This window comes from Anarhichas minor, unplaced genomic scaffold (genome assembly GCF_050575085.1).
Source record: "Anarhichas minor isolate MPS153535 unplaced genomic scaffold, ASM5057508v1 ptg000037l, whole genome shotgun sequence".
NCBI lineage: Eukaryota > Metazoa > Chordata > Actinopteri > Perciformes > Anarhichadidae > Anarhichas > Anarhichas minor.
The window spans coordinates 4,444,964-4,471,742 of record NW_027466483.1 but is presented as its reverse complement, the minus strand read 5'-3'; the positions used below and the strand labels follow the sequence as shown (position 1 = coordinate 4,471,742).

The following is a 26,779-nucleotide window of genomic DNA, read 5'->3' as shown; positions in this document are numbered from 1 at the left end:
GTGCATACACGCGCCCGTGCACGCTGCCGACAGGCGCACCCAGCAGTGTTGCATTGATTTCCAGCAGTTCTTTGATGAGATGAGCTATTCCGATTCCCTCCCAAGGTGCTACTTTGCATAATTCATTTTTGGAGAGGAGCGAAAATGTAAAAACAGAAAGCCGGCATACGGGGAGCATGATACAAACAGAGCGGATACCTCTGTGTATGGCAATGCTGACATCAATTAACATGCGGATTCATTAGGTTTCCCTCAAAAATCCCTCATAAGACTTTGTAATGATACCAAAACGGGCGCCTAAGACAGCGAGGTACCAAACCTGGAAGACAATCAGACGGCAATGCAAATGTTTGACTTGCAGACGGTGTGTTAAATCAACGGCGTGGAGGGAAATCATTTGGGCTGAGACACATTGAACAGATACTACGTCAACTGTACCGTCTACCAGCATCAAAAAGCACAAGCTATCGTCAACATTTCCGTCTCGATCCTGGTATCGTCATGAACACCTTACAGGAAAGTGAACATGTGATGGGACATTCTGGGGCAGAGAGTAGTCTATTTGTCAAAAATGAAACATAGTTATGCATAAGAGTGATGACTAAATGTGTTCTGCTGCAATTAGCACAATATTATTCAACTTTACAGGAAACTTCTCCTATATTTGAACTGATACATAGAATATATATGTGTTCTATCTGGCCCCAAACCCCACGTGAGTGGTCAAGTGAATTCCCAACATTTTGCTCGCTGTTTCCTCCTTTACCTCTTTCTCGTCCTCGTCTATGTGTTTGATCTTGGTGTAGTCTACGGGCAGGTCCCAGCAGTCGGCGGCGTCCCCCATGCCGTAGCAGCGGGAGCCCAGCAGGGCGGCTTGCCTCTGGGGGGACATGGGCTCTAGAGGGGTGAGCACCGAGTCCCCTCCGCCGCCGCTGCACAGACGCTTGCTCATACTCAGGTCCAACGTACCGTTCTCATCAACGTCTAGACCCGGGCTCTGGAAAGTGGGATGCGGTTTGTGTGCGTGCATGTGTGCGTGGGTGGGTGGTGGTAAGGTCAGTATATGTGGAGGGGATGGGTGTGTGTGTTGAGTTTCGCGTTTTCAGTGGGATGATTATGAGGAGGGGGGTAAAAGGGTGCACAGAACATAAGGAGGTAGGGATGGAGAGAAGGGGATGAAAGAGAGCGAGGGTTTCTGATTAAATAGCAGCCAAATTCATATTCTAGCATCAGAGGCGGGTAAAACAGTAGCTGAACACATGGTGAATACTAAAGAAGTACATGAAGAGTGCTTGAATTGTTCTGTTCCTCCAGTGATGTGTTCACTTTTGAAGTTTTTTTTAGATATCTGGAAAGATGGATCAAGAACACCTGCAGTTCAAATACCTGAAACAACATTCCAATGTGTTTTTTTTTGTCAGTCTAGGATGAAACATTGGACACCTGCGGTGTACAGCAGCAATGTGGTGTGACACTCACAAAAGAGGGTCAAAAGAAGAGCAGGTCATCAGTGCTCAAGGACGAGTGCATGCCTCTGTGAACCCCTCCTTCTGTCTCTCTCTCTCTCTCTCTCTCTCTCTCTCATTTCATTCCATCCCACTATTCTGTGCCGTCAGAAGAGTGTGTGTGCATGACTTTGTGTGTGTGTGTGTGTGTGAGCCTAATGTGAGTGGACATCACAGGGGGACAGGGACTGAGGGTTAGGGGTGGGGTTGGGGTTGTGAGCAGTGATGAGCAGCAGTGGCTGGAACTAGACTGCTGCAGTCCCAAAAATAGAGGCACGACGATACTGTGTTCTGGGACTAAGTGGGCCACATCCAGCTAACAGCCTTGGCTGTGCCTCCTGAGCGTAGGCTTGTATCTGTACATCCATGCACGCATGCCTTTCCTTTAATCTACATCCGGCACGTGCTGTATGCAGCCGAGCCCCCACTCCCGCAAGGCTTATCTTTTGGTCGGCATGTGCATGTGTCCTTGCTCTCATTAATGACCCCTTCTCGGACTCCCTTTCTCCTCTCCTCCTCATCCTCCTTGCTTTCTTTCACAAGGAGGAAAGCCCGCTCTATGTTGATTCCAGCTGACAGTGTCCCTAGGGGTGGATTCTCCTGGTGTCTGAAGCCAAAACCTCTGTGACGCACATTGACTCAAACGCGCGCGGGGGGGGGGGGGGGGGGGGGGCATGAATACTGCAAGAACTGGGGCTGAATCAAATAGTAGAACATTATTACTGCTGGGTCATTAGTGAAGAAAAATATCTCACTATGAATAATAAAAGATAATGTAAAAAAAGTTTGGAATCATGCAAGACAAAACAGAGAGAGGATGGGCTGCTAAAGACAGAGACGATTCATAAGGCTGAGCAGACACAACACTAACTTACAAAAGCACCTGTCTATACAACTCTCAGCTGACTTCAACCTAGGGTACGGTGGCCCAAAGGGGTCTTTATTAAAATGATATTGTAAACATGAAAATGAAAAATGTAATTCCTCAAAATAATTCTAATATTCCACATATGTATGTGTTATTTGAGTAAAATTGAAAATGCAAAAATCCAATTTTCATTTTCATTCTCGCGTACTCATACGGGCATTCTGTGACATTATCAAAATGAAAAAGGAAAAGATGTTGGACCGTTGATTTTTTAAATCTTACCCCTCTGTACAGTTGACAATGTTCAAATTTCTAATCAAATTTGAAAATCTAAATGCAATATAAATGATATTTTCTACTTACGCTAGCAATATTCAAGTCAAAATGAAAATACAATTTTAATTTTAATTTGAAAATGAAATGTCAAAAAGCCATTCCAATTTTGTTTTAATAGAACGACGATGAGTGTGTAACAATAAAAATGTCAATTTTGTTTATTTTATTATTATTTTCAAGTTGACATTAACATTATAATAAAGTCCCTAATGGGCTTCCATACATTGATGTAGGTGTCTGCCTCTATCAAACACACACTCTATTAAAACTCCAGTAAAAGTCAAATTGTAGGTTTGGCTGAAAAAAGAGAGTGAGGCGGAGGCAGAAGATGAGTAATGAGTAAAGGACTGTAAGAACAATAGAAACAGTCGTTCTCAGATAAAGGTCAGGTTTCTGGGCAATAGATCCAACATGCCTCCTCTCCTCGTCCACCATTGTATTGTCTGTCACCATCCAATTAAGAGACCCACCCCTTCATATCAAATTAACGAGGATGATGTGAGAAGATGCCCCCCACCTCCGTCACCAGAGACCACCCCTTCTCGCACTGGCCCTCCCGTAACCCCCTGACCTCCGTTGCCATGGACACGCTGGGAGGAAAAGGACCGGGGCGTGAGAGGTCACTGGTGAATTGTCGCCACATTACTTCTGCTCACCTATTCCAGGTCCTAAAATAAAACCAGCATCACGTCCTCTCTGGCCTTTCCTACACTCCGCTGGCTCACCATCCCCTCCCTTCTCTTCATGCATTCGTTAGAGGGACGGCTCAGTTTCTCTAGAAACAAGCCGCTTTCCAACATATACATTCATGGATGCCTGTTTATGTCTTTGAGTGAAGTTTGTTTGTTGTTTATTAGGATGCCCTAAATGTGCCAGCAGGGAAATAACTGTTTATCTTAAACTGAGGGTTTAAAACTTTGTACTTGTTGGCTTTCTGTTAAAAAAAAAAATCTTAGCATTATTAAAAGTACATAGAAAGGTTATCATCCTTTACATGACATTACATTGTAATCACTGGAACAGGAAGTGGATGAGGCGTGTAATAACTTCCTGAAAATGTCATAATGCCTTAAAATGTAATAAAACCCAATAATGTAATGACCTGACCAATATTGTAATAAAAATGGCTGATTTGTAATATCATTTTTCCGGAACTTGCCAAAACAACTAAGGCAGTGGACTCACAGAACGTTTAGCGCAGCATTCTTAACGCAAAGTAGGCTCGGGCCATATGACCACATTATCGTTCAACGTGATTCTTTTTTAGGGGTACTTTTGTACTATAATGGTCCTAACATGTGTCACGATAACAGAATGATATGCACCGTCTGCTATGAATTTTGCGCTATATTCAGTCTCTATTTTTCAACGACATGCTATCATGTTGTGTTATTGTGGTTCTATAAATGGAATCTCTGGTGCTGGTTGACCTCCCATTCATACAGCTGCTTGCCTCCATTTGTGTTTTTTGACCACAGTAAAAGTGTATGAATTTTTTGAAAGGATAAACACCAGCAGATATGGATTTAAGAAAGATAAATACATTTAGACTTTTGGACAAAGGACTGAGACGCTTACAGAGACAAGGACATAGCGTGTGTAGCTCGCTGTGTGTGTTTGAGAGACAGGAGAGGACTATTGCACACTATGATTCTAAAATGTATTAATGATAATGATTTGAATATCAGCATTATGAATGAAGCTGTGCAGCCCTAGATGCCCGAACTCCAGCAGGAGAGATGTCTGCCTATAATATGGATCTGCAACACATGTGCTTCCACTCCATAGATATTTATGTATATTTGCGTCTCTCACCGTTTACTTTGGGGGCGACAATTTTCTATATCTTTGTCTTTTTAAAGCAGCATTGTCAGTCGGGGCAATTTGGTCTGGTGTAACTTGGCATGCACTTAACACACCAGTCATTGGCTCCTGGTGTTCTTCACCACTGTTTTTGGTAACAAGCCAACCAGCTTTAAAAGTAGTTTCTTTTTAAATAAGTGCTGTGAGGTGGATCTAATTTATCCAGAGTGCTTCATATGGATTTGGAAAAGTGACTCATAAATATTTGCAAACGTAACTGATAAATATTTAAAGTAAGTTTAAAGAAACTTGAAAAGTGTGAAATTTGAGGATGGAATTTGGTGTGGTGGTAGGCGGTAGAATGAGTGTTTATTCAAATGAAACAATCTCAGAGGTTTAGAGGAGAAAATGACACTATGGTGGAATAAATTCGACGAGCAGGCTGAGACGGAGAAACAGATGGATAGACAGGCTGAAAAAACAAGGAGGCGCGAAGAGATGTGTGTGAAGCTTCATTCAGACACAGAAAGGAACAGCGTGTGCCACGAGGTGAGGTGTTGAGATGAAAGAGGAAGAAGAAGAAGAAAAAGAAAAAAAACCTCTGAAGTCTCCCGTCTTCCCATCCTGCCCTGAGAGCATCCTGCCCATCTGGCCCCGAAGCGGGAGAAGGACAGACAATGAAATGAGGTGTAGGACCAGAGGACGCCCTGAAAGCTTCAGGCGTTTGTTCCCGCCAACTTTGTTCCGTTTCACTTTTCTTTGGAAGTGCCTTGCTTTCGGCTGTTTTTTTCCTCCTTTCCCCTCCCTCCTTCTTCCTTTCCTGTATCCTCCTCTCCTCACCTTCCGTACTGTGACATTTAGAAACCTCCCACCAAAAGAAAAGGCTTCCTTTGCTCTCTTTCTTTATTTTCAATTCCATCACCCTCACTATCTGGCAGTCTGTGCTGTCAACATTAACATTAGCATTAAGCCTCTCTCTCTCTCTCTGTCTCTCTCTCTCTCTCTGGACCCCATTTTCCAGCTCAGCGTCTGGGTACAGATAATACGGAAACACCGTCACCTTATCTGCTCAGAAATGACACGCTGGGCTAACGCCGTGTCAAGCAGCGCCTTGTCCTGCTCCTATCTGATCACCAGACGGAAAATAAAAAAGTGCCCTGCTGAGCCCTGAGTGTAAGACACAGCCCTGGATCTTTAATGGAATGTGTGCGTGAAATCTCCCTATCTTTGTCAGTTCTCACTGCCAGCGTTAGTATAATGAAGGAAGCACAGAGATAATCTGTCAGTGGATTTTGTTGACTGCAGCAGGAGGCCGAAGTCCTGCCGAGTCATGTGAGGCTGTGGTGTCGGATCAGGACATGAGTGTAACGGTAACACTTTATAACAACCATCAGCAATACTACCAATCATAGTTATTTTACTGTTAGCAAACAATGAAACCATAGTTAATAATGTTTAGTAAGGCTATAACTAATGCTATTTTACCAGCTTATTGTTACACATATAACATTTTACATGATTACAAAATGATTCGTAAACCTTTAAGAAATCGTTTGTAAAACATCTATAAACTCTGCGGAGCTGTTAATGGTTGTAAACTGTCCATATACATTATCTGGATGGCTTTTATTAAGTTGCAACTGACATTATTATGATTATAATACTTAATAATTCATATTTTGTAAAGTATCTATATAAACATTATTTAAATCGATTTAAATAGTTAATAAATAGTTTCTGGTTCATCGATCTATTTAATGTTTATAGAAGTTTTACAAATCATTTGGTAATCATTAACAAATACTTAATATGTTAAATAAAATACTATGTGTGCAACAATAAACTGTTATTCAAAAGTGAACTAATCTAATCAGAATGTAAATGTTATTGTCTCTTATCAGCTATGTTACAATATATCATTCATAAATTAATTATTTCATGTTTCACAAACTCGTGATAAAATAACATGAACTGTAATTGTATGTGTTACTAATAATTATCAAACATTGTAAGTTATCATTCCATTATTTGTTAACAGTGAATAACTCTTCACTATGAATCTAACATTTATAAATGATGGTAATAATAAAGTGTTACCTTTGTAACTTCCTGTCATTTAAAAAATAAGAGTACGCTGCTCAACCAAACCACAAACTCAGCAGAATTCACCCGTTAGTGTCATTTGGGTGGACAGAATGTAGGATATGAAGTGAGCCCTCCCCGCCCCTCCTACCTGCGAGCACAGGTCCTGGGGCTTCCCCCCCATGCCGTGGGGCATCTCCCGGCAGCGCGTGGACAGGTTGAGGATGGCTGTGGCCGCCATGTGGGCGGCCTCCATGTCGTGGCTGTAGTCGAAGCTGCTCTTGCTGCAGGTGCTGCTGGCGCTGCTGCCCCCGCCCCCTCGGCCTCCTCCCGTGCCCCCTCCTCCGCCTCCACAGCTCAGGCTGCTGCTGCTGCTGCTGGGAGCGTAGGTGCTGCTGGTGCTGCTGGCCGAGCTGGAGGTCTTGCAGTAACGCTTGGCTGCGGGGGGGGGGTCGCGTTCAAGACATTGGAAATGAAAAGAGGGCCGCGTGCATTTTGATCGATGCTTACGTGTGTTATATATGGATTGTTTTCCCATTCATAAAAGGTGAATGAAGTGGAGGTGGGTTTACCCGTCAGTGTACCCCTAATGAAGTGTGTTTATGGGTTTCTGTGCCAAACACTGCCCACATTTTAGGATTTCTGAAAGATATCTTGAACAAATTTAAGAAGAAGAAGATTGCTTTCTCTGTCAAACTTTTATAATTTTTAGATGCATAGTCTATAAGATTTGGTATTTTAATTGACACTCTAATCCAAATCTAAAATAATATCCCACGTCAGAGGATTCAACGACATAATCTTTGTGACCCTGAAATGTATTTCCTTGATGCAGCCCAAAGGAATCTGTATCATGTTGTATGCACACATGAGTTAACTCAATCTGGATCAACAGTTGAGACAATGGGAGAGGAATGAAGAAGTAGACATGAAATCGTACCGTCGTATCCTTTGGGGGAGGAGTCTCTCTGCCCGTGGACTTTGGGTGCGATGGCCCGTTTCCCGTACACTTGGTGGTTGTTACTGCTGTCGAAGGCGCTGTAGTCGAAGCTGGTCTTGGAGTACTTCTCCAGCTCCTTGGCCAGGTTGGAGCGGGGCGTGCTGGTGGAAACATTGTTCTTGTAACCATACTGTGGATAGTCCAGTTGTTTGACAAAGCACATAGGCCTGGAAAATAAATGACGAGGGGCAGGAAGTTGGACCGAGGCACTCAATATTGCCCAGGGGAAGGAGAGGGCAAAAAAAAAAGGGCAGATGCAGGGGAAGGGGCAGCCTGTTAATACTCCAGGATTAGAACATGGAGGATGATGCTGGGAGATGGTACAGTAGAGGTGGGGCATCTCTTTTATACACCATAGCATGGATGTTTTCTTCCTCTTGCTTGATAAAAAAAAGCAGCTACAAGTGTTTTTCATGCCTAGTCAATACAAAAGGGTCAAAATTGAATTTCCACATTCCTTTTATTACACTTGCATACTTGTGATGTGCTTTTATCATCTGATATGCATTTATGTCCTCCATCTAAGACCAGGAAGAAATGGAAATGTATGATCGTGTGCTGTTGATGTTCAGTTTGATAAAAGCATTGAGAGAAGCTCTGCCTTCGCTGTGATGAATGAGGCCAATTTTGTTCGAATCTAATAAAACGATCTGCCTTCAATAGTGAGCCTGGAAATAACATGCCGTCTCTTGGAAGTATTCTCGCGGGACAGGAGAACGTAAAACAAAAAGAGGGGAGACCTTAAGAATCTCAACGGCTTCAGAGAATGCAGAGAAAGAAACGGAGCAACACATTCTAACGTGACTGAGAAACACTTCTCTACGTGGTAAGTATTACATCACATTACAGCCAGTGCACCGGAACACAAAATACAGCACCTATTTTAACACCTTGCGAAAATAGACCACATTGAATATGCACTGGAAGCTGTAGCATGACATATTATATCCCGTATTTTCCCATAACAGAGCGTGTCATCATCATACGTGATGTACTTGAGAGTGAAGAGTGAATACTACCTTAGGACTCGGTCAGAGGCCTGGTTGGACTTGGGGACGTCACAGCCCTGGTGCTTGTCTTGGACTTTGGCCAGCTTCTCGGCTGCAGCGATGGGACATCCTGACAGACTGAAATGAGAAAGCCACTTTAGTTGCACACTGGAACTTACATCTGGATGTCACATTGAACACACAGGCTGTAAAAGGTCTGGCTCGTTAAGAGTTCATGTCAGCCAGTGCACATCTATCAATCTCAACGTCTTCCAGTTTAGTAATTCCTGACTGTAGTTCGGAAAGTATTTGCCTATTGCTTGATCTAAAATCCTTCACTTTCATCACTTTTATTCGAGCTAACGTATATATTTGTGTTGGAAGAAACGTGCTGCAGCCTCAGGGACGCTAAATTCAAAGAATATTAAAAAACACATTTCAAATATTTAAAACTTATGAAAAGCCCAAAACAAATACAACAACGCAAATGTGCTGCAGGGAGCCAAAATAAATGCATGAACATCAAACACGCTGCAAATGCAGAACCAAAAAAACCCCCCAAAACAACTGCAACAGCAAAGCACCTCATATCCAGTCAACACAACAGAAGTTCTCCAGGCCATAGGGGAGCATCTGGCCTTAGTCTTTTACAACAGCATGTTCACCTGTTATTGTAAAAGGAAAAGTACAAACTAAATATGGACCTTTTTATGTTGTCTCCCGACTCCACTTTCCAACTTCATATGAAGAATCTGACTGGATATGCAGTGTTTGCATTTGTTTTGGTGGTGTGTGTGTAACTTTGCATTGTTTCTGTAACAGCAGCGTGTTTGCTGTTAATGCGGTTGTCTCGTCATTCTGCTGCACCTTCTTATTTTCATTTTACAGCAGGTTTGACGTTGTTGTTGTAGTAGTTTTGGGTGTTTTTGAATTGCCGTCGTCTCCGAAGCTGCAGCACGTCTCTCCCAATGGAAATGTTTACGGCTGTTGCAGCGAGTAAGCCCTCATCGGCCACCGTACCTTTAACACTTAAAAATAATGATACAATTGACAACAGCTTGCATGTTTCTGGTTGAACGGCTTGAAGTAATTCTCTGAATAGATATTCCCCTATGGACAAACGCACATAACAAAGTGCAGTTGTTTCTTTCAAACACACACACACACACACACTCTCACAAACACTTGGGATCTACACCTACAGTATATGTTCCAATAGCATTTTCTGGCTGTAAGACGTCTTCCTGACAACGAACTGACCAAATGTGACAAAAGTTCATGTAGTTATCCTTAACCCCGATCATTCTCCATCCAGCCTGTCAACCGCAGTGTGTCGGGTCGCGGTGAAAAAAATCATCTTTGACAATGGCCTGAAGCCAGTGTAGAGCTGAGCTCATGAACACCTGTCATCAGACGTGCGTGACTGTGTGCAGGTGCAAGAGCGTGCATCGGGTTGGGAAGTGTGCGGTGGCATATGGAGGGTTATATCGGCTCTTCCTCGTGAAGGTGAAAGTTTACCGCGCGTGTCCATGTGCGTGTCTATTTTGCGGCCGTCGCCGAGCGTGGCACGGAGGCATGCTGGTCCTCAGGTCTGCACCTCTCCTGTCACCCCGGCTGAGCAGCAGAGAGGTGCTAATGGCTGCTGCTGTGCCCCGACTCCCTGAGCATCTGCTGCGGGGTGACACTCCTCTCTCACTGTCACCTCGCCCCGTCTGACAGCGCCGGCAACGGTGCCCCCTGCTATTTCGGTTTCTCCCTCCAAAACCTGCACCTGATGGATGCCGTTTTTCTTTTTTTCAGCCCAGAGCTGATAAATGATTTATGCTGCGGAGGGTGTGAATTGCTGCATTCTAATCAGTCTCGGTTACACCGTGGGGATTGTTAAACAGCTGAACTACTTTAATTATTCCCTTCCCCCACGACATAAGAAGCAAGACTTGTCCACACACCCAAAGTAATGTGTTGCAGAGACAAAAAAGAATGGTTTTGACAATAACTAAACAGAAAAATTATGGGGGGGGGGGGGGGGAACAGAGGATAAAAAAATTATATTCCCAAAAAATAATCCCATGGTGAAAAAAAGGAGGGTGCAACATGGACAGTGCCATATATGGGCAGGCTGTCACTTACCTTCGGTGGGAGTTTCTGTTGCTATTGACATGGCCGCGTCCCGTGCAGCCAGGCGTAGGACACTTAAGAACATTCTCATACATAGCCACGACTTTACGCAGACAGGAGACAGGAGACAGGAGACAGGAGACAGGAGTGAAAGACAGGGAAGGTTAGGAGCCCCTTACAATCACGCACGAGCTCTATTAGTGTGTGAGGAGCTTGGCATTATAAACATCATTAAGAAATGAGCCTGTGTGAACCCAAATGACCCCTCCTTCATTTTAATGAACACTAGTTTGAGAGGGCAGGCGAGGTTTCCCACCATATTGCTTCCACTTATCTGGCCTTTCAAATTAGTATTCATGGAATAGGGACAGTCATGAATAAAAAGATGTCATTTGAGTTTAACAGGACAGAGCCGGCACGAGACGGAAATGGAGGGACATTTTGGGCATGCAGAGAGCAGAGCGGCCAACGGTTAGCAATCATGCAAAACAGCAGCCTTGAAATCAATGGAGGACGCATGGAATACAGCTCCTTGATAGACTGAGCTTTGTTATCAGCCGTACGTTGTTAGGGTAGATAGCGCGCTCTTCAATACCATTTACCATTAAAACAGTCCATAACTGTCTCAGATCCCCACGGCAACCAGCCAATTAGATTAATGATCTATGGATGTCCGAGAGGAGCCGTCGGAGCACCGCGGGCACCGGGAAGGGGTCGTCTCCAAATCAGCGGCGAGCACGGGGCCAAACCCCATCGGCACCGGCTTCATCATTATCACCCCCTTAAACTTTAACCCCTCATCATCCTCCTTCCCTCACATACTAATTGCCGTTCGGTGCAGGTAATTGGACAAAAGCCTGCCACCTCGACATGCCACAAGCCAATACATTATGCATATCCCAGTTTTGCCTTGTCCTGCAAAGACACACACACACATAGAGAGGCGAGAAATGAAAGCAGTGGGCCTGGATCAGTGGGCGCGGACCGAACTGTCGGGATGCTGAGAAAAGAATGAACCGAGGGAGCAGTGTGGCTCCAAGTGCGTCGCATGTTACAAAGGTAATTCGCTTTAAAGACAAAAGCAAAGATTCCCATGTGAGCCGATTCATATTTTAGCATTGCACAGAAAAGAGCCACAATGAGCAAACAGGAATAGGAATTAATGAATTTGAGATATGATTTAATCGTCAGTTTTCACATTTCCCAAGGAACAGTCTGGTTGCAATGTGTGATTTGCCAATTAAATGAAGCCACTGCATTAATAATACATTGTCCATTCAGTACAGCAAACATGTTAATAGGGGAGAGACTTGCTCAGTGATGCTGATAGGCTTTCAATGTAATGAGTCCCCGGGACCCACAGGTGGTCATTTGAATAGGTCCACAATCAAATGTGTGTTTTTGGACAAATTGCATTGTTAAACATGTGTTTGATGTTGGTTATCTATTATTATTATTATAATAGTATTATTATTATATAAAAAGAACATCTGAAAGTGTGATTTAATCCATTTCAATTTAAATGAGATACTGTATAAATGTAATTGTTAATAGCAATCTGCTTATCTTCTTTCTCTCTGAGAAGAGTTCACACCTACTACTAGTGGTGTAACGGATCCCACCGGTGAAACGTGGATTATTTACAGTTTATTAACCATCATTGTGTGAAATAAGAGTTTTACTGACCGTCGTTATCGGCCGATAATCAGTAAAAATATGCGACCAGGAGATCAGCATTAATGCTTTCTAGTCGCTGATCTCTGATGATGCTACACTGTGAACAACAAATCTGTGCAGAGATCAGCAGGAGGAAAGCTAGTAACGTTAGCAGCACCGGAGCTAACCGCTAACGTACGGAGGTTCCTTTGAGTTACATTATCATCTTATACATTAAAGTGTCTATTCTGCAAAAAACAAGTATTGGGCGAAGGCTAATTATAACGTTATCATGATGTGTTCAATGTAATCTAGTAAAATGTAGTTTTGGTGAGAAACTTGAATAAATCCAGCTATTTGAAGGAGATGTTTTCACAACATAAATAGATATTAGAGATGAATAATGAGCTGTTTAACTTCCTAACACCAGCTCTAAGCAGCTTGTAATACATCATTAAAACTACTATTTGTTTTTATTAATAAAAATATAATCATTTATTTTCTTGTAATTTGAATTGTGTATTTTTATGCAAATAGCCACAATAGATGCCTACAACAAAGTACGAGGATAATATTTGTCATTTTTGATGGTTTACTCTGACTTCAGAACAGTGGAAAGGATTGTTCCAGACGGCTCATCGACTATCAGCGGCAAACATAAATGTGATCGGGAATCTTTCAAAGTTGTATTTGCGCCCTTTCTGTCCTGCTGATCCGATCTGTGACTCTGAACCTCGACACCATCCAAACGGTGAGTTGTGTGATCCGCTGCACCCTTACCTTCCACTGCACCAAATTCAAATGTAATACTTTCAAGTATACTTTTTGAAATCCACATGAACCACTCTTCACATCGGCATAAATTAGATCCACCAATTATTATTTTAAAAAAGAAAATACCTCACTTTTAAAGCTGCTTTCCCTGTTATTCCTATTATTTCCTACACCAGGGGCACTGCCAGGAGGTGAGCTTTCATTCAAACTAAATTATGACTGGTGTGTTAACTGCATGCCAAATTGCAACATTGGCTACTTATACTTGCTATATATCTGATTCTGTTTATGTTAGAGCCCCTGAAATTTGGCACAACAACCAATCAAATAATAGATTTTGATCAGGAAATATGTATATACTTTGAGGGACCACCTGGTCATCTGCTTGTACCGTTCAATCATTGTTATCTGTTGTGCACCATGTTGTCTGCACCCCTACCACATGTCATGGCTGTAGGAGTTCTGTGTCTAAAGATATTGAAACCTACAAAATGTGTTTTTTAGGGGGTGAAAATGACAACATTCCCAGGGTACAAACAACTCAAAATTCAGCCAAAAATATATTACAGAACTCATTTTTTTTGGGTCTCAAACAGTATATACATACGGTTAGAACAAAATCTAAAATGTAAACAAAAACCTCCATTTGATTTGACAGAGAGTGACCCCACAGGCAGTCTGTATGAGACTATTGACCACTTATGGACAGGAACATGGTGACTGGCTGGTAATGCAGTGACCTCAGGAAACCTCATGCCACCCAAAGCAGGTCACCTTTGAACAGCGACATTGCGTCTGTGTGTGTGTTTCACTCTCAAGTGTCCTTTTGAAGGAGGAGGAGGACTGAAGATGATCCAGAGGAGAACTCTGTGTGATACAAAGCATCCTGTGCAGTAGTGGTAGTATCATTTCCCCCAAAAAGTCAGCCCCATCAACACAATTGAGGCACTGGAGGAGGAACAGAGACATCGTATTCCAAAATCTCCAGTGACAATCAATTCAAGCCCATTCCAAATTCCATTTTGGGGCTCTGGATCACAGTGAAGGTCAACTGCTCTGAGTCCTTTCACATGTCTGGGAGAGAAGCACTCCTCAGGTTAGAGCCAGACTCGTCTGTGACACTGCTGGACTTTACAAGCCTGGCTTTAACGGCGACTGATTTCTTTGCCATTATTAAAACCCTCTTGTATTTTGATTGCGGTCTGGGTCCCGACCGATCATAACTTGATTTTCATGCTGCAGTCAATGAAACGTGTAAATGGGCTTTTATTGAGAAGTTTGCACAAGGTGAACGATACTAAATAGCCGGGGTGAGATCTCAAAAGGGAAAAACTCACTATTCATTCCAAGGCTAATGTTTATTGCCACTTCACTTGATCCGTGGCTCGGAGATATGATACAGTCCGTCTATTCAACAGAACTTAATTAACCAAAGACTACAAATAAATGAATGGGGTTTATGACATGGGTGGCTGTGGCAGGCTCAGTGTTATCAAGGTCTGAGAGCACTCTCAGCTTTAGGTTGGAGATATAAAATGTTCAGGCTCAAATATTGTTACAACTCTACACAAATGAATGGAGTGCAAAAACATGGCAACCTTTTCTCATCATTCAAACCATGCTGTGAAGAAGCATGCAACCCCGCACATCCCCTACGATGATGAAACCAACAACAGTGGATGGGATTATCATACGTTCTCCATCACTGTCAGCCAATCTAGTGGAGGAGAAAGTCTCATGCAGTCAAGTAAGTCGCAGACTGACACTTCTTGACCATCCCATCAACTGCTGCGTCGCTGCTACTGACGCATCACCGAGGCCTCATCTCCCACCTCATCACCACGGCACACTAGGCAGGCAATCCGCAAGCAAAACCACGGCCCCATGCAAAAAGGTCACAAGAGAAGTGCAGCCCGTCTGACCCCTCACTGTACCCCCCACCCCACCCCCCTCCCAGGCTGAAATATCAAACACAGTTGCACGACGGCGAGTACAGTGCACACACAACGAGCCAGACACGCAGCAGGGATCGCGGGGAACATGCCGATTTCCTGCACATCAAAGAACGTGAAGGCCACCGGTTGGGTGAATGAGCCCAACCGGTTGTTTTGGCTGGGCGTGTGGCGCTTACTTTCTGGTGGCACCCTGTCTTTGTGCGGACAGCCGGACAGGCTCCGGTGGTGGGGGTAAAGGCCCGTGACGTGACCCGTGCCGTCGCAGCCCGGTGTCGGACACCTGCTCTCCTTCTTGTCCGCACGCGAGGCGTCTGTGGGCAGAGAGTCATATTGAGGTGATCACACGTGACGAAATGCCGGAGTGATGCATCACGGTAGCACATGTGGATGCTGGCACTGTGGCAGCCAGACAACATCAGAGCTTTAAGAGGCAAAGAAACAGCTCTCCCCGATGTTAAGTTAGTCACAAGGGAGTTACAGTGGCATAGGTGAATAAAGGCCTCCACACACCGGCACCACACCAATATGCAAAATACTCGCCTAAACTATTCATACGAGCAGCGGTGCAAATTCATCACAGTTTCTTCAATAAAAGGTGAGAATAGATTCTCGCGGGCAGAGGACCAACTACCAGCACATTTTCTGTCTGTCTGAGCTAAATTGTTAGCCTCAGCTACTTTAAGCTATTTATTTTTCAGTTTCCTATATCTGACTGAATTTAAGTTCTCTCTGGTAAACAGCTACTCAGTGTTTATGTCTAGGGCTTTTATTGTGAAAGGTAAGAACTGAAGAAGTGGATCTGGTCTGCGCTGCCTTTGTGAGATTGAAAGGAGTTATAAAGGGTGTCGTCTTGGGTCGGACTACAGATCCTCCATGCACTATAGTGTCCGCTTTAAATATCTCCATCTCACTAAACGTGATCGGCTGATGTCTTTATTCGCGGTGCGAAAGCTCCGAAAAATTTACCTCACTCCGAAAAAACACCCCCAGTGTGTAAAGGCCTCACCAGCTATGACATAAGGAAATAGATCATTATGTGGAGAGCTGCACACAGTTGTTATCAGTAAGGATGTTATTTAAGTCAGCCTGTCTGTGATTTCCTGCAATGGGTTCAATTTTCTTTTTTATTCACTTCAAAAAGTCTTATTTTGAACAATATATGAATTATTAGATAAGACAGTGCTCTTTGTAGTGCACGATTATGTATATGGTCTCTATCAATGACAACTGAATGTGATTTTATGACTATTACATAGAATATAACAGCACTTTACATACTATACATTTAAAAAGCGTGACTCCACACCCTTGCCTATTGCAACCACAAACATTTGAATATTAAATGGATTTTATTTCTTGTTCATAGGGCATTATTTATTGCTTATAAGCTTATTTGAAGTGGAGTGAAGACAAAGATAATAATTGGCTCGCTGACAGATCTTTTGATCGTGACATTTGTTTACTGTGATGAAAATGTGGAAGATTTGTCAATTATTACAACTCTCGTGTTAGTGACCTTCACCAAAAAGCGTTTCATCTTTCAGTTTAGATTCAATTAAGGATGTGTCATATTTGTCTTTATTAAAACCACTCATGCCTTCACACCAAATGGTGTTGAGCTGACTGTGGAAATGAGGGTACAAAAAGCGTGCACACACACAGAGAGACAGACACACACACACAGACAGACAGACAGACAGACAGACAGACAGACAGACAGACACACACACACACACACACAGGATTAGATAGTCTTTCCCTTCCCAAAACCTTGATCTCCTATTTCTTCGAAGCACAGATCAGATATAGTTACCACCAAAAAGCAGCAGCGCCAACCGGTGCCAGCTGGAGTTGTTTCTGCAAACGTAACCGTCCACCTTTGCAACACTTTGTCTGTCAAACAAGGTCAAGGGCCCTTCTTACATTCAACATGCAGTGGCTCTTGTTGAAAGCATGTTTACATTACCATTTGAAATGAAGATTAGGTGATATCTTTTCACAGCGGAGTTACAGGAATACAGTGTTGTATTAGATCGTGTAATCCATTTGGAGCCATTTGAGTGACATGAACCATTATCTAGAGCAAGTATTAGCAAAGCGGACGGGGGAGCAGCTATTATCTCATGGACATAGAAAGACAGACCACTGTTTCAAGTTTTACAGGCCTGTGTAGCTCCACCCTTACCGTGAAAGAGGTAGGAGGGTTGAAAAAAGGACAGAACTCGAAGGAGGTGTGGAGCACACCTACTCATACATTAACAAGTGAGTCACCAAATAGAAAAAAAGTAGCTCATTATCCTCCGTGGCTGTCATCTATCTATGTCACGTTATGGGGCATAATGAGTTTGGTCATGTCTGGTGCAATAAAGGCAGGGTCATTTGGTGTTGATAAAGAACTTGGTCTGCATGTAAGTATGGGGCATCTTCATAATGGTTTATTTTGGGGGCAGATTAGCACATCGGCTGTCAGTGTTTGAACAGTGTGTCGGAAATAAATTCTCCCATTTCCACGTGCGCGAAGGCACGCGTGCACTTCGTGTGACGCCCGTGTGTTCTGCCTGCATCGCAGAGCGTGGAAGCAGCCGAGTGGAAGGCGTATTAGAAAGCAGGGGTTATTGATTGTGGCTGGGGACGGTCTGCGCTTTGCATAGCCCCCATTACCATAACATCTCTGGAGAATTAATGTGCAGTCAGTTGGCCTGCCGTTCGTTATCGGTCATTTTGATACTGTTCAATTTCCATCTCAGCCTCATGCTTCTGGCAGGGCTCTTCTCTGAATCCCCCCCTTCGTTCCTCCCCCCTCCCTCTCCACGCTCTGTTTTATGAATCACACAGGAACTCTGGTCAACGAGTGTCTGCTTCTATCTCTCCCGGGGAAAGATGTTATCGTGACGCAACCGTCTTCTGCGTCCTCTTATTATTCCAACATTAGCCAGACACAGGGGCCATGGATGGGCTTTCCAAATTAACATTTGTGTGACATTTAAGTCGCAATATATACCTGCTGTGAGTTGTGTGGCATTTACGGTGTAATATAACCCTGCTGTGAATTAGCATGCTCTTATTTGTTGGTCTCATCTGATATCTTCCTTATGGGGGGAAATGATTTAACCTGACTAAGTCTGAATGTGGTTGCAGTCTAGGATATGATGAAAGGAATAATTAGGAGTTAAACTAAGGAGCTTGAAATCAGACTATTGTAAATGCCACTGCAATGTCTGTATGACTGTAACTCTACGTATACAAGCAGACATCCAGCACACTGTGTAACAGTTACCACAGATGGATAACTGCAGTCTTGTGCTTTGTGATTAGTCTTTTTATTTGATATCAGTAAATCTGAACGGTAGGTCGTAAGTGACACAAACAAGGGCAAAAAGCTCCCCCGATCCCTACAGAATGAATCCAGGAGGCCTCCGTTTTGTAGCTTCCTCTCCCGAGTGCTTGCACAGGTTTAAAAATAGGCAGCTTTACCCCAAGCTGCATCGCAGGGATGAGATTTGCGGTCCTAACAGGCCGTGCAGATTGCCATTACTTATGCCTGACAAGCCTACCCTCTGATGTTTCCATGCTGGCCTATTTTAACAACATAAGCTGCTGCTGCCGCTCCCGCTGCTACCGAGATGCGAATTTCCAAATTGGCTGAAAAAAGCTTGTCCTGAGGTTATAGTGGGGTTCCCAGAATGCATGTGGGCTGTCTAGTCCCCAGCACAGGATAGATAGAATACGGAGCCAAACAGAAGCAGACAAACATTTTACCTGAGCTTGTTAAATGAGCTAAGCATGTCTACATCTGTGTAGCTATGGTTTCTAATGGAGGCATGGTCTGCATCTGAGCGTGCCAGCATTTGACAGAACCACTCACCTTTATGGTAGAAAGGCTTCTTCATACCATCAGGAAGCCGGGCTTTACGCTCGACGCCGTAGCCATGCCGCGGGCCATGGTCTTCGTGGTTATACCTCACCCCGTCTCTCCTGGCAGCCTCGGCCGCCATCTTATCCCGCATTGCCTTGGCGCGTTCTGACTCTAGTGCAATGGCTTTCTCCAACAGGGACAGGTTACCCTTCGTCATGTCAAACACTTCTTCTGATCGGTCCGACGTCACGGAGGCCGTGTCCTCGTCGAAGTCCCGGAGGTTGGTGTGATAGCGGTTGTCCTGTGCACAACTGGAGAAGGCCTTTGAGCGCGGGCTCAGCTGCTCCTCCAGCTTCATGAGATTGTCCATGTCGGAATAGTTCCTGTCGAGAGTTCGCGTGTCGTCTTGGCTGTGGTGGAAATCTCCGTAGCTGTGGTGCTGGGGCTGTTGATTGGGATCCCCGCATGAAAAATGGTTTTGCTGGGGCGGTCCATTTCGGTCGGTGGACTTTGTTTCGCTTAGTTTCCGAGCCAAGTCGAAGCATTGGTTTCGTAGGCACTCCAGACTGCTCAAACACACTTCCTCGTCGCTGTTTTCGATTTGTCCGTTACTGTTGATCTTAACTTGTCCACCGTGTGCGTTTCCCCCGTTGTGACCACAGTCGTTCTCGGCTGTGCCGTCCCCAAACTCCTGTCCGTCTAAATTGTCAGACAATACTGCGCCGTGACCTTGTGCCAGAAGTTTAAGGGAGTCCACCGTCTCCCGAACCACATCACTGTCAACGTCCAAACTCAGAACACCCCTCTGTGTTTCTGTCCCCTCTTCTTCTTCCTCCTCTTCCTCCTCGTCTTCCACCTCCTCCTCCTCCTCTTCGTCCTCCTCGTCCTCTTCCTCCTCCTCTTCGTCATCTTCCTCAGCACTGTTAGAGGAGTTGCTGTTCATCTCCGATTCCGTCATGGCTCGGTTGGCGGCGTCTTCTGCGATCTTGCCCAGGTTGAGGAGGGACTTGGCCACTAGTTCATCGTAGTTCTCGTACTCTTCGCCGTTGTTGTTGTCCTTCTCCCCCGCCGGGCCAGATTTGGCACCGCCGCCGCCGCCACCTCCACCGTTGCCCTCGCTCCTCTCGCTGCTGCTCTTCTGATCGTCCTCTGTTGGAAAGAAAGAACAAACGTCTTGTAATTGAATTTCCGTCATTCTATTTTACTGGTAAATCAGATTTCTGGGCTTGGTCCATCTAAATTGGATAAGGAACTCTTTGCTTCCCCTAATAATTTACTTTGAGAGTCTTAACAGCAGCTTGTGTTCTGAATTGTGAATCAGCACAGGAAGTTGAATATAGCGGTTAGGGAAAGTTGCAGAGAAAGATGCTCTGGTAAATGGTAATCTATAAAAACAGGGGCTGTGTCTTTTAGTCTGACTTTTGCACTTATTTCCTGGATGTCTATAGAAAAAGACATTCACAGATCTATTGATAAATAATATTAAGGCAGTGATCATTACAGACGGACAGATTATTTGCTTTATAGTTAAATTACTGAATAATTCTGTAAATAGTTTCAAAAGATAACATTTCATTCATTGTTCAGCAGTGTGAATCAAAACACTGTCAGAAGATCTTTAAATTAGAAAGTGTTTTTTTACAGGAGCGTCTAATATCCGAGAGATAATATTGTGTTCCATCTGCAACAGGATGAACCCCAGTCAGTAGCTTTTCATCGTTTGCTAGTAAAGTTCCTTTTTTTCATTCAATCATCAGTATCTTTAGAATTCCTTTCACTGCCTAATTGATTCTGACAGGCTGCAAAAGGTTACTGAACCTCTTCTGTCAGTAATTTCAAGCACTCGCTCCTGGAGCACTTCCAATCTCTCCTTTCACATTTCTGCCCTGAGCCGCCAAGAGCACATCGCTCAGGTTGGCGTCACATTTGCCACTTACATTCCAGCAGAGAAACCCAGAGCCCCCACCCAAATAATAAAAACAGTGATATTTCTTAGTGATGAAATATGAATTATCACCTGGCTCACATGCAAATATATGAACTTGACTGTATTAATCAGAACAAAAACAGATCCGAATATTATCCAACTATATACTTTGTACAAACTAACAGACAAACAGTAGCACTGACTTTCCCTCACTCACATACTGTACACACACACACACACACACACACACACACACACACACACACACACACACACACACACACACACTCCAATCTAATGAGAGCAACACAATATTGGTGCTTGGGGGGTGAGGGCTTTAGAGCGGGAAGAGAGAACAGTCACGAATGACCAGGCACATATTTTGACAGTGGACGGCTTCTTACATCAACCTCCTGCACCAGGGGTTTCATTTGTGACGGTATGAAACATGGCACGGGAAAGCAATTTGAAGAGCAATCAAGGTACACAAAAGAGATATGGAAGCGAAACAGATTAAGGGGGGAACAGAGAGACCGCCCTGGCCTGAATTGGCTTTGGATTAGCTACGGAGATGTGCATGCCACTGAGAAACACAGAGAAGCTCCGGAATGTCACCTCTATTACATTTAGGAGATTGGAATCTGCCCGGCGACCATCCAGTACCGTTGTCTTGGGCCAATGGGGAACATGGTAATGATGCATACAGAGAGGTTTTTCTACTATTCTCAGGGAATATGCTGCAGATTATAGGGGTGGGGACAAATAATCGATTCATGTATGAATCAAGATTGTTATCTCCTAAGATTCTGAATCGATATTGCTACAGATGGACACCAATCCTACACAGTCAACGCATATTCTTTATTCTAATATATAAATATATATATATATTGGAACTGTAAAAAAGCAGACATTCAATTCTGAAAATTCATATCTAGTGAAGGAGCTGAACGAGGAATAATTCAACAACTGTAATGATGGCAGAGAACTCGGCCGCAGAGAGAGAGAGAGACAGAGACACCGTGTCCTAAAAGCAAGCCTTACGTTACGTAATGTGAATAAACCACATACCAGCTGTGTGCTCCAGTTCAGACTGGAGACAGTACCACCTAAAAGATGGCCGAGTAGCATTTGCTGCCTTCGGACGTTTGCACTTGTTTAACAGAAAACACAAGTTTTGTGACCCTTTCAAAGGGAGAGACAGGAATGAATAGAAAGAGGGCGTCTGACAAACGTTCAGCTCAAAATGTCACAGCGTCGTGTCATGAACATAAGAGGTGCCTTGGTTTTTACAGTGGGATTTTGTATACAAACTATTTTTGAAATTGGCAAGTTTCGGAGAAATAAAAACCTAGAAATGTTATTTATGTAATCAGCAGGTTTTTAAATTACTTGATCTTGTTATTCTTGAAGTCACTGAGAATTGAAAAATACTAAAAACTGTTTATTAGAAAGCAATTATTTTTGTGTTGTGTTAAAATCATTGCAAATTTAAAAATATAAAAATATAAAACCTCCAAAACGTTACGCTTTACTCTGCTCTGTCCAAAGCACGTCTCTAAACAACATGGTAGTCATCTACTACCCATGGAAAGAGAGGCTGCTGGCAGGCTGAAGAGACCGTGGCAGCAGTCCACTGTCTCTGTGCTACGGCTGAGGCCTCGGCCGTGAGCTCTAACGAACACCAGTCCGTAGAGACTCACATTCTGCAAAAAAATAAAAATAAAAAAATACAAAATACAAGCTTGGCTGCTGAGATGCCACATCAACACTTTGGGTGGGGAGAGCCATGTGCCAACCAGGGTTCACACACTCCTCTCTCAGAGCCTCACTCTTAATTGGACTTGAAGGCACTGTCAGGTCCAATCGTGATGCGGGGGTGCAAAGTAGAATCTGCTGGAGAGAAACCTGCCAAATCGGGTCTTGGGCACGTCGGGAGGGGCTCCAGACCAGATCTGGATGGTATTTATGTGTCATGTCTTGGAAAGGCACCACCAATGTAAGACTTTGATAGTCAACCTCTCTTATATTCTTAAGATTGAATATTCATCAAGGGACGGGTATCTGAAGACACATTTGTTTTCAAAAATGATTAGTCTTTCTGTTGTTTACAAAAAATAATCATGGCTCAGTTTCAGCACTAATGGCTCTAATGTTTCTGAGTCTTCTGGAGAATGCTAAAGCATTTCAGTGGGAAATAATTACAAAGGAGGATCCTGCTGTTTATAGCCATCAATTTAGATCATTTCTCTGGAATTAATGCAATAAACATTTTTTAAAAAGAGCTGAAAAATCAATAAAGTAGCGAACAATGTGTCACCCGTACACCTCTCCTCCAGCTTCTGGTGGGTTTAGACTACAGTAGCAGTACAGTAAAGGCTGTGAAAATGAGTGTGTATGCAAATCAGCAAATGAATAAATGTATAAAAGAACATATCACTGTAAGAATGATACATTGTATGGCTTCAGTCATGCTGGTTTCAGGTCTTTAGTCTCATTCCAATGCAAAACACAATCAGTGTTTGAACATCATGTCCACCTGCTGCAAACTACTTCAGTCAGACAATCAAATATGCAAATGTACCACAGATATGTAAATGTGGGTAACATCATTAAATAGATAGAGAAATGTTTGTAGGAATTGTTCGACATTTTGGGAAATAATGCCATTTGCTTTCTGGTGGAGAGAAGACCGACAGCGCCCTCATGTATATGGTGAATATAGCACAGAGACTTCTAGCAGCGCTTCTAAAGCTGATTACCATGTTATAACTTGTTTGGTTAAAGGCACACTGTGTAGGATTTAGTGGCATCTGTGGTGAAGATGCAGATTGCAACCAACTGAACCCCCCTCCGCTCACTCCTCCCTTTCCAAGACTAAGCCGGCGAGTGCAAAACCATGGAAAGGCCTCGGTATCTTCCACGACCTTCGCCTTGCCGACTTTTGGAGCAACAAAGTAAAAACAACAATTCACCATTTTACAGGTGGTTTGGTGCCAAACTGTTTCCTGCCTGGGCGCAGTAACTTCCTGGATTATCTACTGAGTCGTTGGCAACTGAGCCAAGAGATAGTCCCGCACATAACCCCATAACCTCATAACCCTTTGGTTTTTATGTGAATTAAACAGATATAACACGTTAATACAGATATTTAGAAGTGCTGCTTATGCAGATGGATTTTGTTACCTTCGGAAAGAGTCAGGCTAGCTGTTTCCCCTTGTTTCCAATTTTTGTGCTAAGCTAAGCTAAGCAGCTGCAGGCTGTAGCCCAACATTTCCCGTGTAGCGATGAGGGTGTTTTTTCACGTTCTCATCTGACTCTCAGCCAGAGAGCAAATGAAATCTGATGTCGAACTATTCCTTTCAAATTCTGCATTAGTTCCATATGAAACATCTATCTGAAGTGTTTCAGTACGTAATGATGAGAAAGTGATCTCACCTTGTCCTTGACTCTGCTCTCCTTCCTCCTCCTCTCCCTCTTCATAGTCCACCTCCTCTAACGCTTCCTCCTCTTCCTCCGCCTCCTCCACCTCCTCCAACCTCTCCTCATCACCCTCTTCCTCCTCTTCTTGCTCCACCTCGACCTCCTCTTCCTCCTCCTCTTCCTCGCCCTCTCCGTCCCCTCTCTCCACCACCCCTTCTTCGTGCTCCATTTGCTCTACGTTGTAGTCCACGTAGCCCTCCACCTCCTCCACTTCCTCCTCCACTTCTCCCTCCTCTTCCTCCTCTACTGCTCCTTCCTCCTCCTCTTCCTCCCGGTCGTCCATCTCCTCGGTGCCGTCGGTCTCGTAGCACTCCTCCATGGTGGAGTTGTCCATGTCATCTAGGTAGGTGCTCCTCTTGGGGGAGGTTTCCAGGATTTGTCTGTCTAGACTCTTTCTCTTCTTGGCCCGGGGGCAGCCGTACACACTGCAGAGGAGAGATAAGAGGGCAGCCGTTAGCCTCACCTGGCTAGGAATGCTAATGCTCATTTGCAATCAGGCCTCTGTATTAAGGTGCCGCGCTTTACAAGCTGGAATATAAAGCGCAAAGCAGCAACGGCACAAGAGCCTTTTACTGCAAGGAAAGCAACGCCTCTTAAGTTCTTCTGCTGGGAGAAATATGAAACTTTGCTTAACCAACCTTAATTAGACATGTACTCATTAACTATTGGCCAATTATAATAAAATGCTCCATTTCGTCTAGAAAACAGTTACACAGGGATAGAAACCACTGTCTCTGAAGCAAACAAAGCAGAGGATTTGGTTTATTTTCACATTCATTTATATTCAGGTAACATCAATTTGTTCTTCAGGTAAAAGAAAACTCGCTGTGCATGCTCCGCAAACACTTTGTTCTGGAGCGATATGCCCTTGTTCTGACATGAACCGAGTGCAGCAGAACACAGCTGCTTGGCTGGAATTGAGTGTAAGAGGGAGAAGACAACCTGTAGCCTGATTAATTGAATCTCGTCCGAGGCACCTCGGGTTTTTAATGTATTCTGTGGCTCCCCTCGGCAGCAGGGGGACAGATCCTAATCTGATAATCTGATAATCTGTGTATTCGCTCAGGCTATTGATCACAGGGGCTTAATCCATTTCACTCATCAAACCTCAGAGAGCCCCCGAGCTGCTACCTGCCCCCCCCCCCCCCCCAGTGTAAACTGCATGTGTGTGACTTCGGGGAAGTGTGCTGATGTTTGCTGGTGCATTTCTGTACACGCGATTGGAACAAAAAAGCACCCACACAGTCGGAATGATGATGAGTTCTGCTGAGTGTTTTGGCCATCAAATCAACCTCTTGTCCAGGCCGGAGTGTAACAGAGCTAAACACGCTTTGGGCATGTTCACTCGGCTGTGAAATATCCCTGGCTCCTATTTGTACAACCTCTGGATGTTTCCACCGGCTCTGCGCTACTTAGAGCAAGACCTGATGTGAGAGAATGGCACAAAGGCTGTGTGTGAAGCTAAGAGAATGTTAGTTGTTTGTGGATGTGTGCTGCTTTGGAAAAGGCCCGCTGCAGAGGTGAGGTGGTATTATATGGTGGTGGATTGCAGCGCTAGAAAGGTTTTTCATGCCAATGTGTCCCACAGTCCAATATCCTATCCATCCTTCTCTCTCTCTCTCTCTCTCTCTCTCTCTCTCTCTCTCTCTCTCCTCAGTCCCAGACGTCCATCAGTCAGTCAGGGTACAGTCAGCTGGCAGGCTCAATCTCGCCAAGCCCCGGCATCCCTTAATGGTCTGACCCCCTGCACCCCCCGCAGCCAGGGGCCTCATTTCATTAATCTAAGCCCACATGGAAACTCATTCCCTGCCTGACAGCCGGATCTCTCCCCTAGGGCAGCGTGAGGGGTCTGTGGGACACGGAAGGAGGGAGGGGGGAGGGTGCGTGCACGCTACAGCACTGTGATCAATAGTGCTTGTGACCAAACATCTCAAAAGCACATTAAAATGCCACTCATCCTGGCCCTCTCCGTTCCGGGGCCCTCTCCAAATAAATCAAGGGGGCCGGTCCCAGCAGGTTAGCGGCTGCCAAGGCAGGCGGGCTGGCAGGAGAGGTGGATAGGTGGGTGGGGGGAGGGAGAGAGGAGGGGGATAAGGGATGGAGAGAGGGAGAAATGGTGTGGGAATGGCACACAGACACACAGGCCCTCTGCCCCCCCACCCCCGCCTCTCCACCTTTATCTTAACAATATCCAGTCTTAAGGCAGCGAGCTGATGGCTGATGGGTATTAATGTGACTTCACCTGAAAATCACGCTGGAAAAAGTTGTTGAATTGCTATAATTGCTTTGTAACATCAGCTAATGGATAGCAAATTATAAATGTTGGCATGTGTGTTTTCTCCCTGCATCTTCAAAAGGAGTCAAGTGCACTTTATTATCTTGGGTCAGGATTGTTACAAACAAAGCGGCCTTTCGATAACAGAGAGC

At 44.3% G+C, this 26,779-nt stretch overlaps 1 protein-coding gene across 1 annotated transcript in view; it reads right to left on the bottom strand.

Annotated features, from left to right (window-relative positions):
* Window positions 1–24,701, bottom strand: part of myt1lb (myelin transcription factor 1-like, b) — a 34,295-nt gene extending 9,594 nt beyond the window's left edge. Inside the window, exons 1-8 of the mRNA XM_076107002.1 lie at window positions 24,308–24,701; window positions 18,952–20,091; window positions 15,263–15,397; window positions 10,714–10,804; window positions 8,611–8,721; window positions 7,535–7,695; window positions 6,746–7,032; window positions 767–997 (exon numbers count right to left, since the gene is read on the bottom strand). Of these exons, the coding sequence (XP_075963117.1) occupies window positions 767–997; window positions 6,746–7,032; window positions 7,535–7,695; window positions 8,611–8,721; window positions 10,714–10,804; window positions 15,263–15,397; window positions 18,952–20,091; window positions 24,308–24,686 (2,535 nt within the window). The 5' untranslated portion in view covers window positions 24,687–24,701. The remainder of the gene's footprint in view (window positions 1–766; window positions 998–6,745; window positions 7,033–7,534; window positions 7,696–8,610; window positions 8,722–10,713; window positions 10,805–15,262; window positions 15,398–18,951; window positions 20,092–24,307) is intronic.
* Between the last annotated feature and the right edge of the window lie 2,078 nt (window positions 24,702–26,779).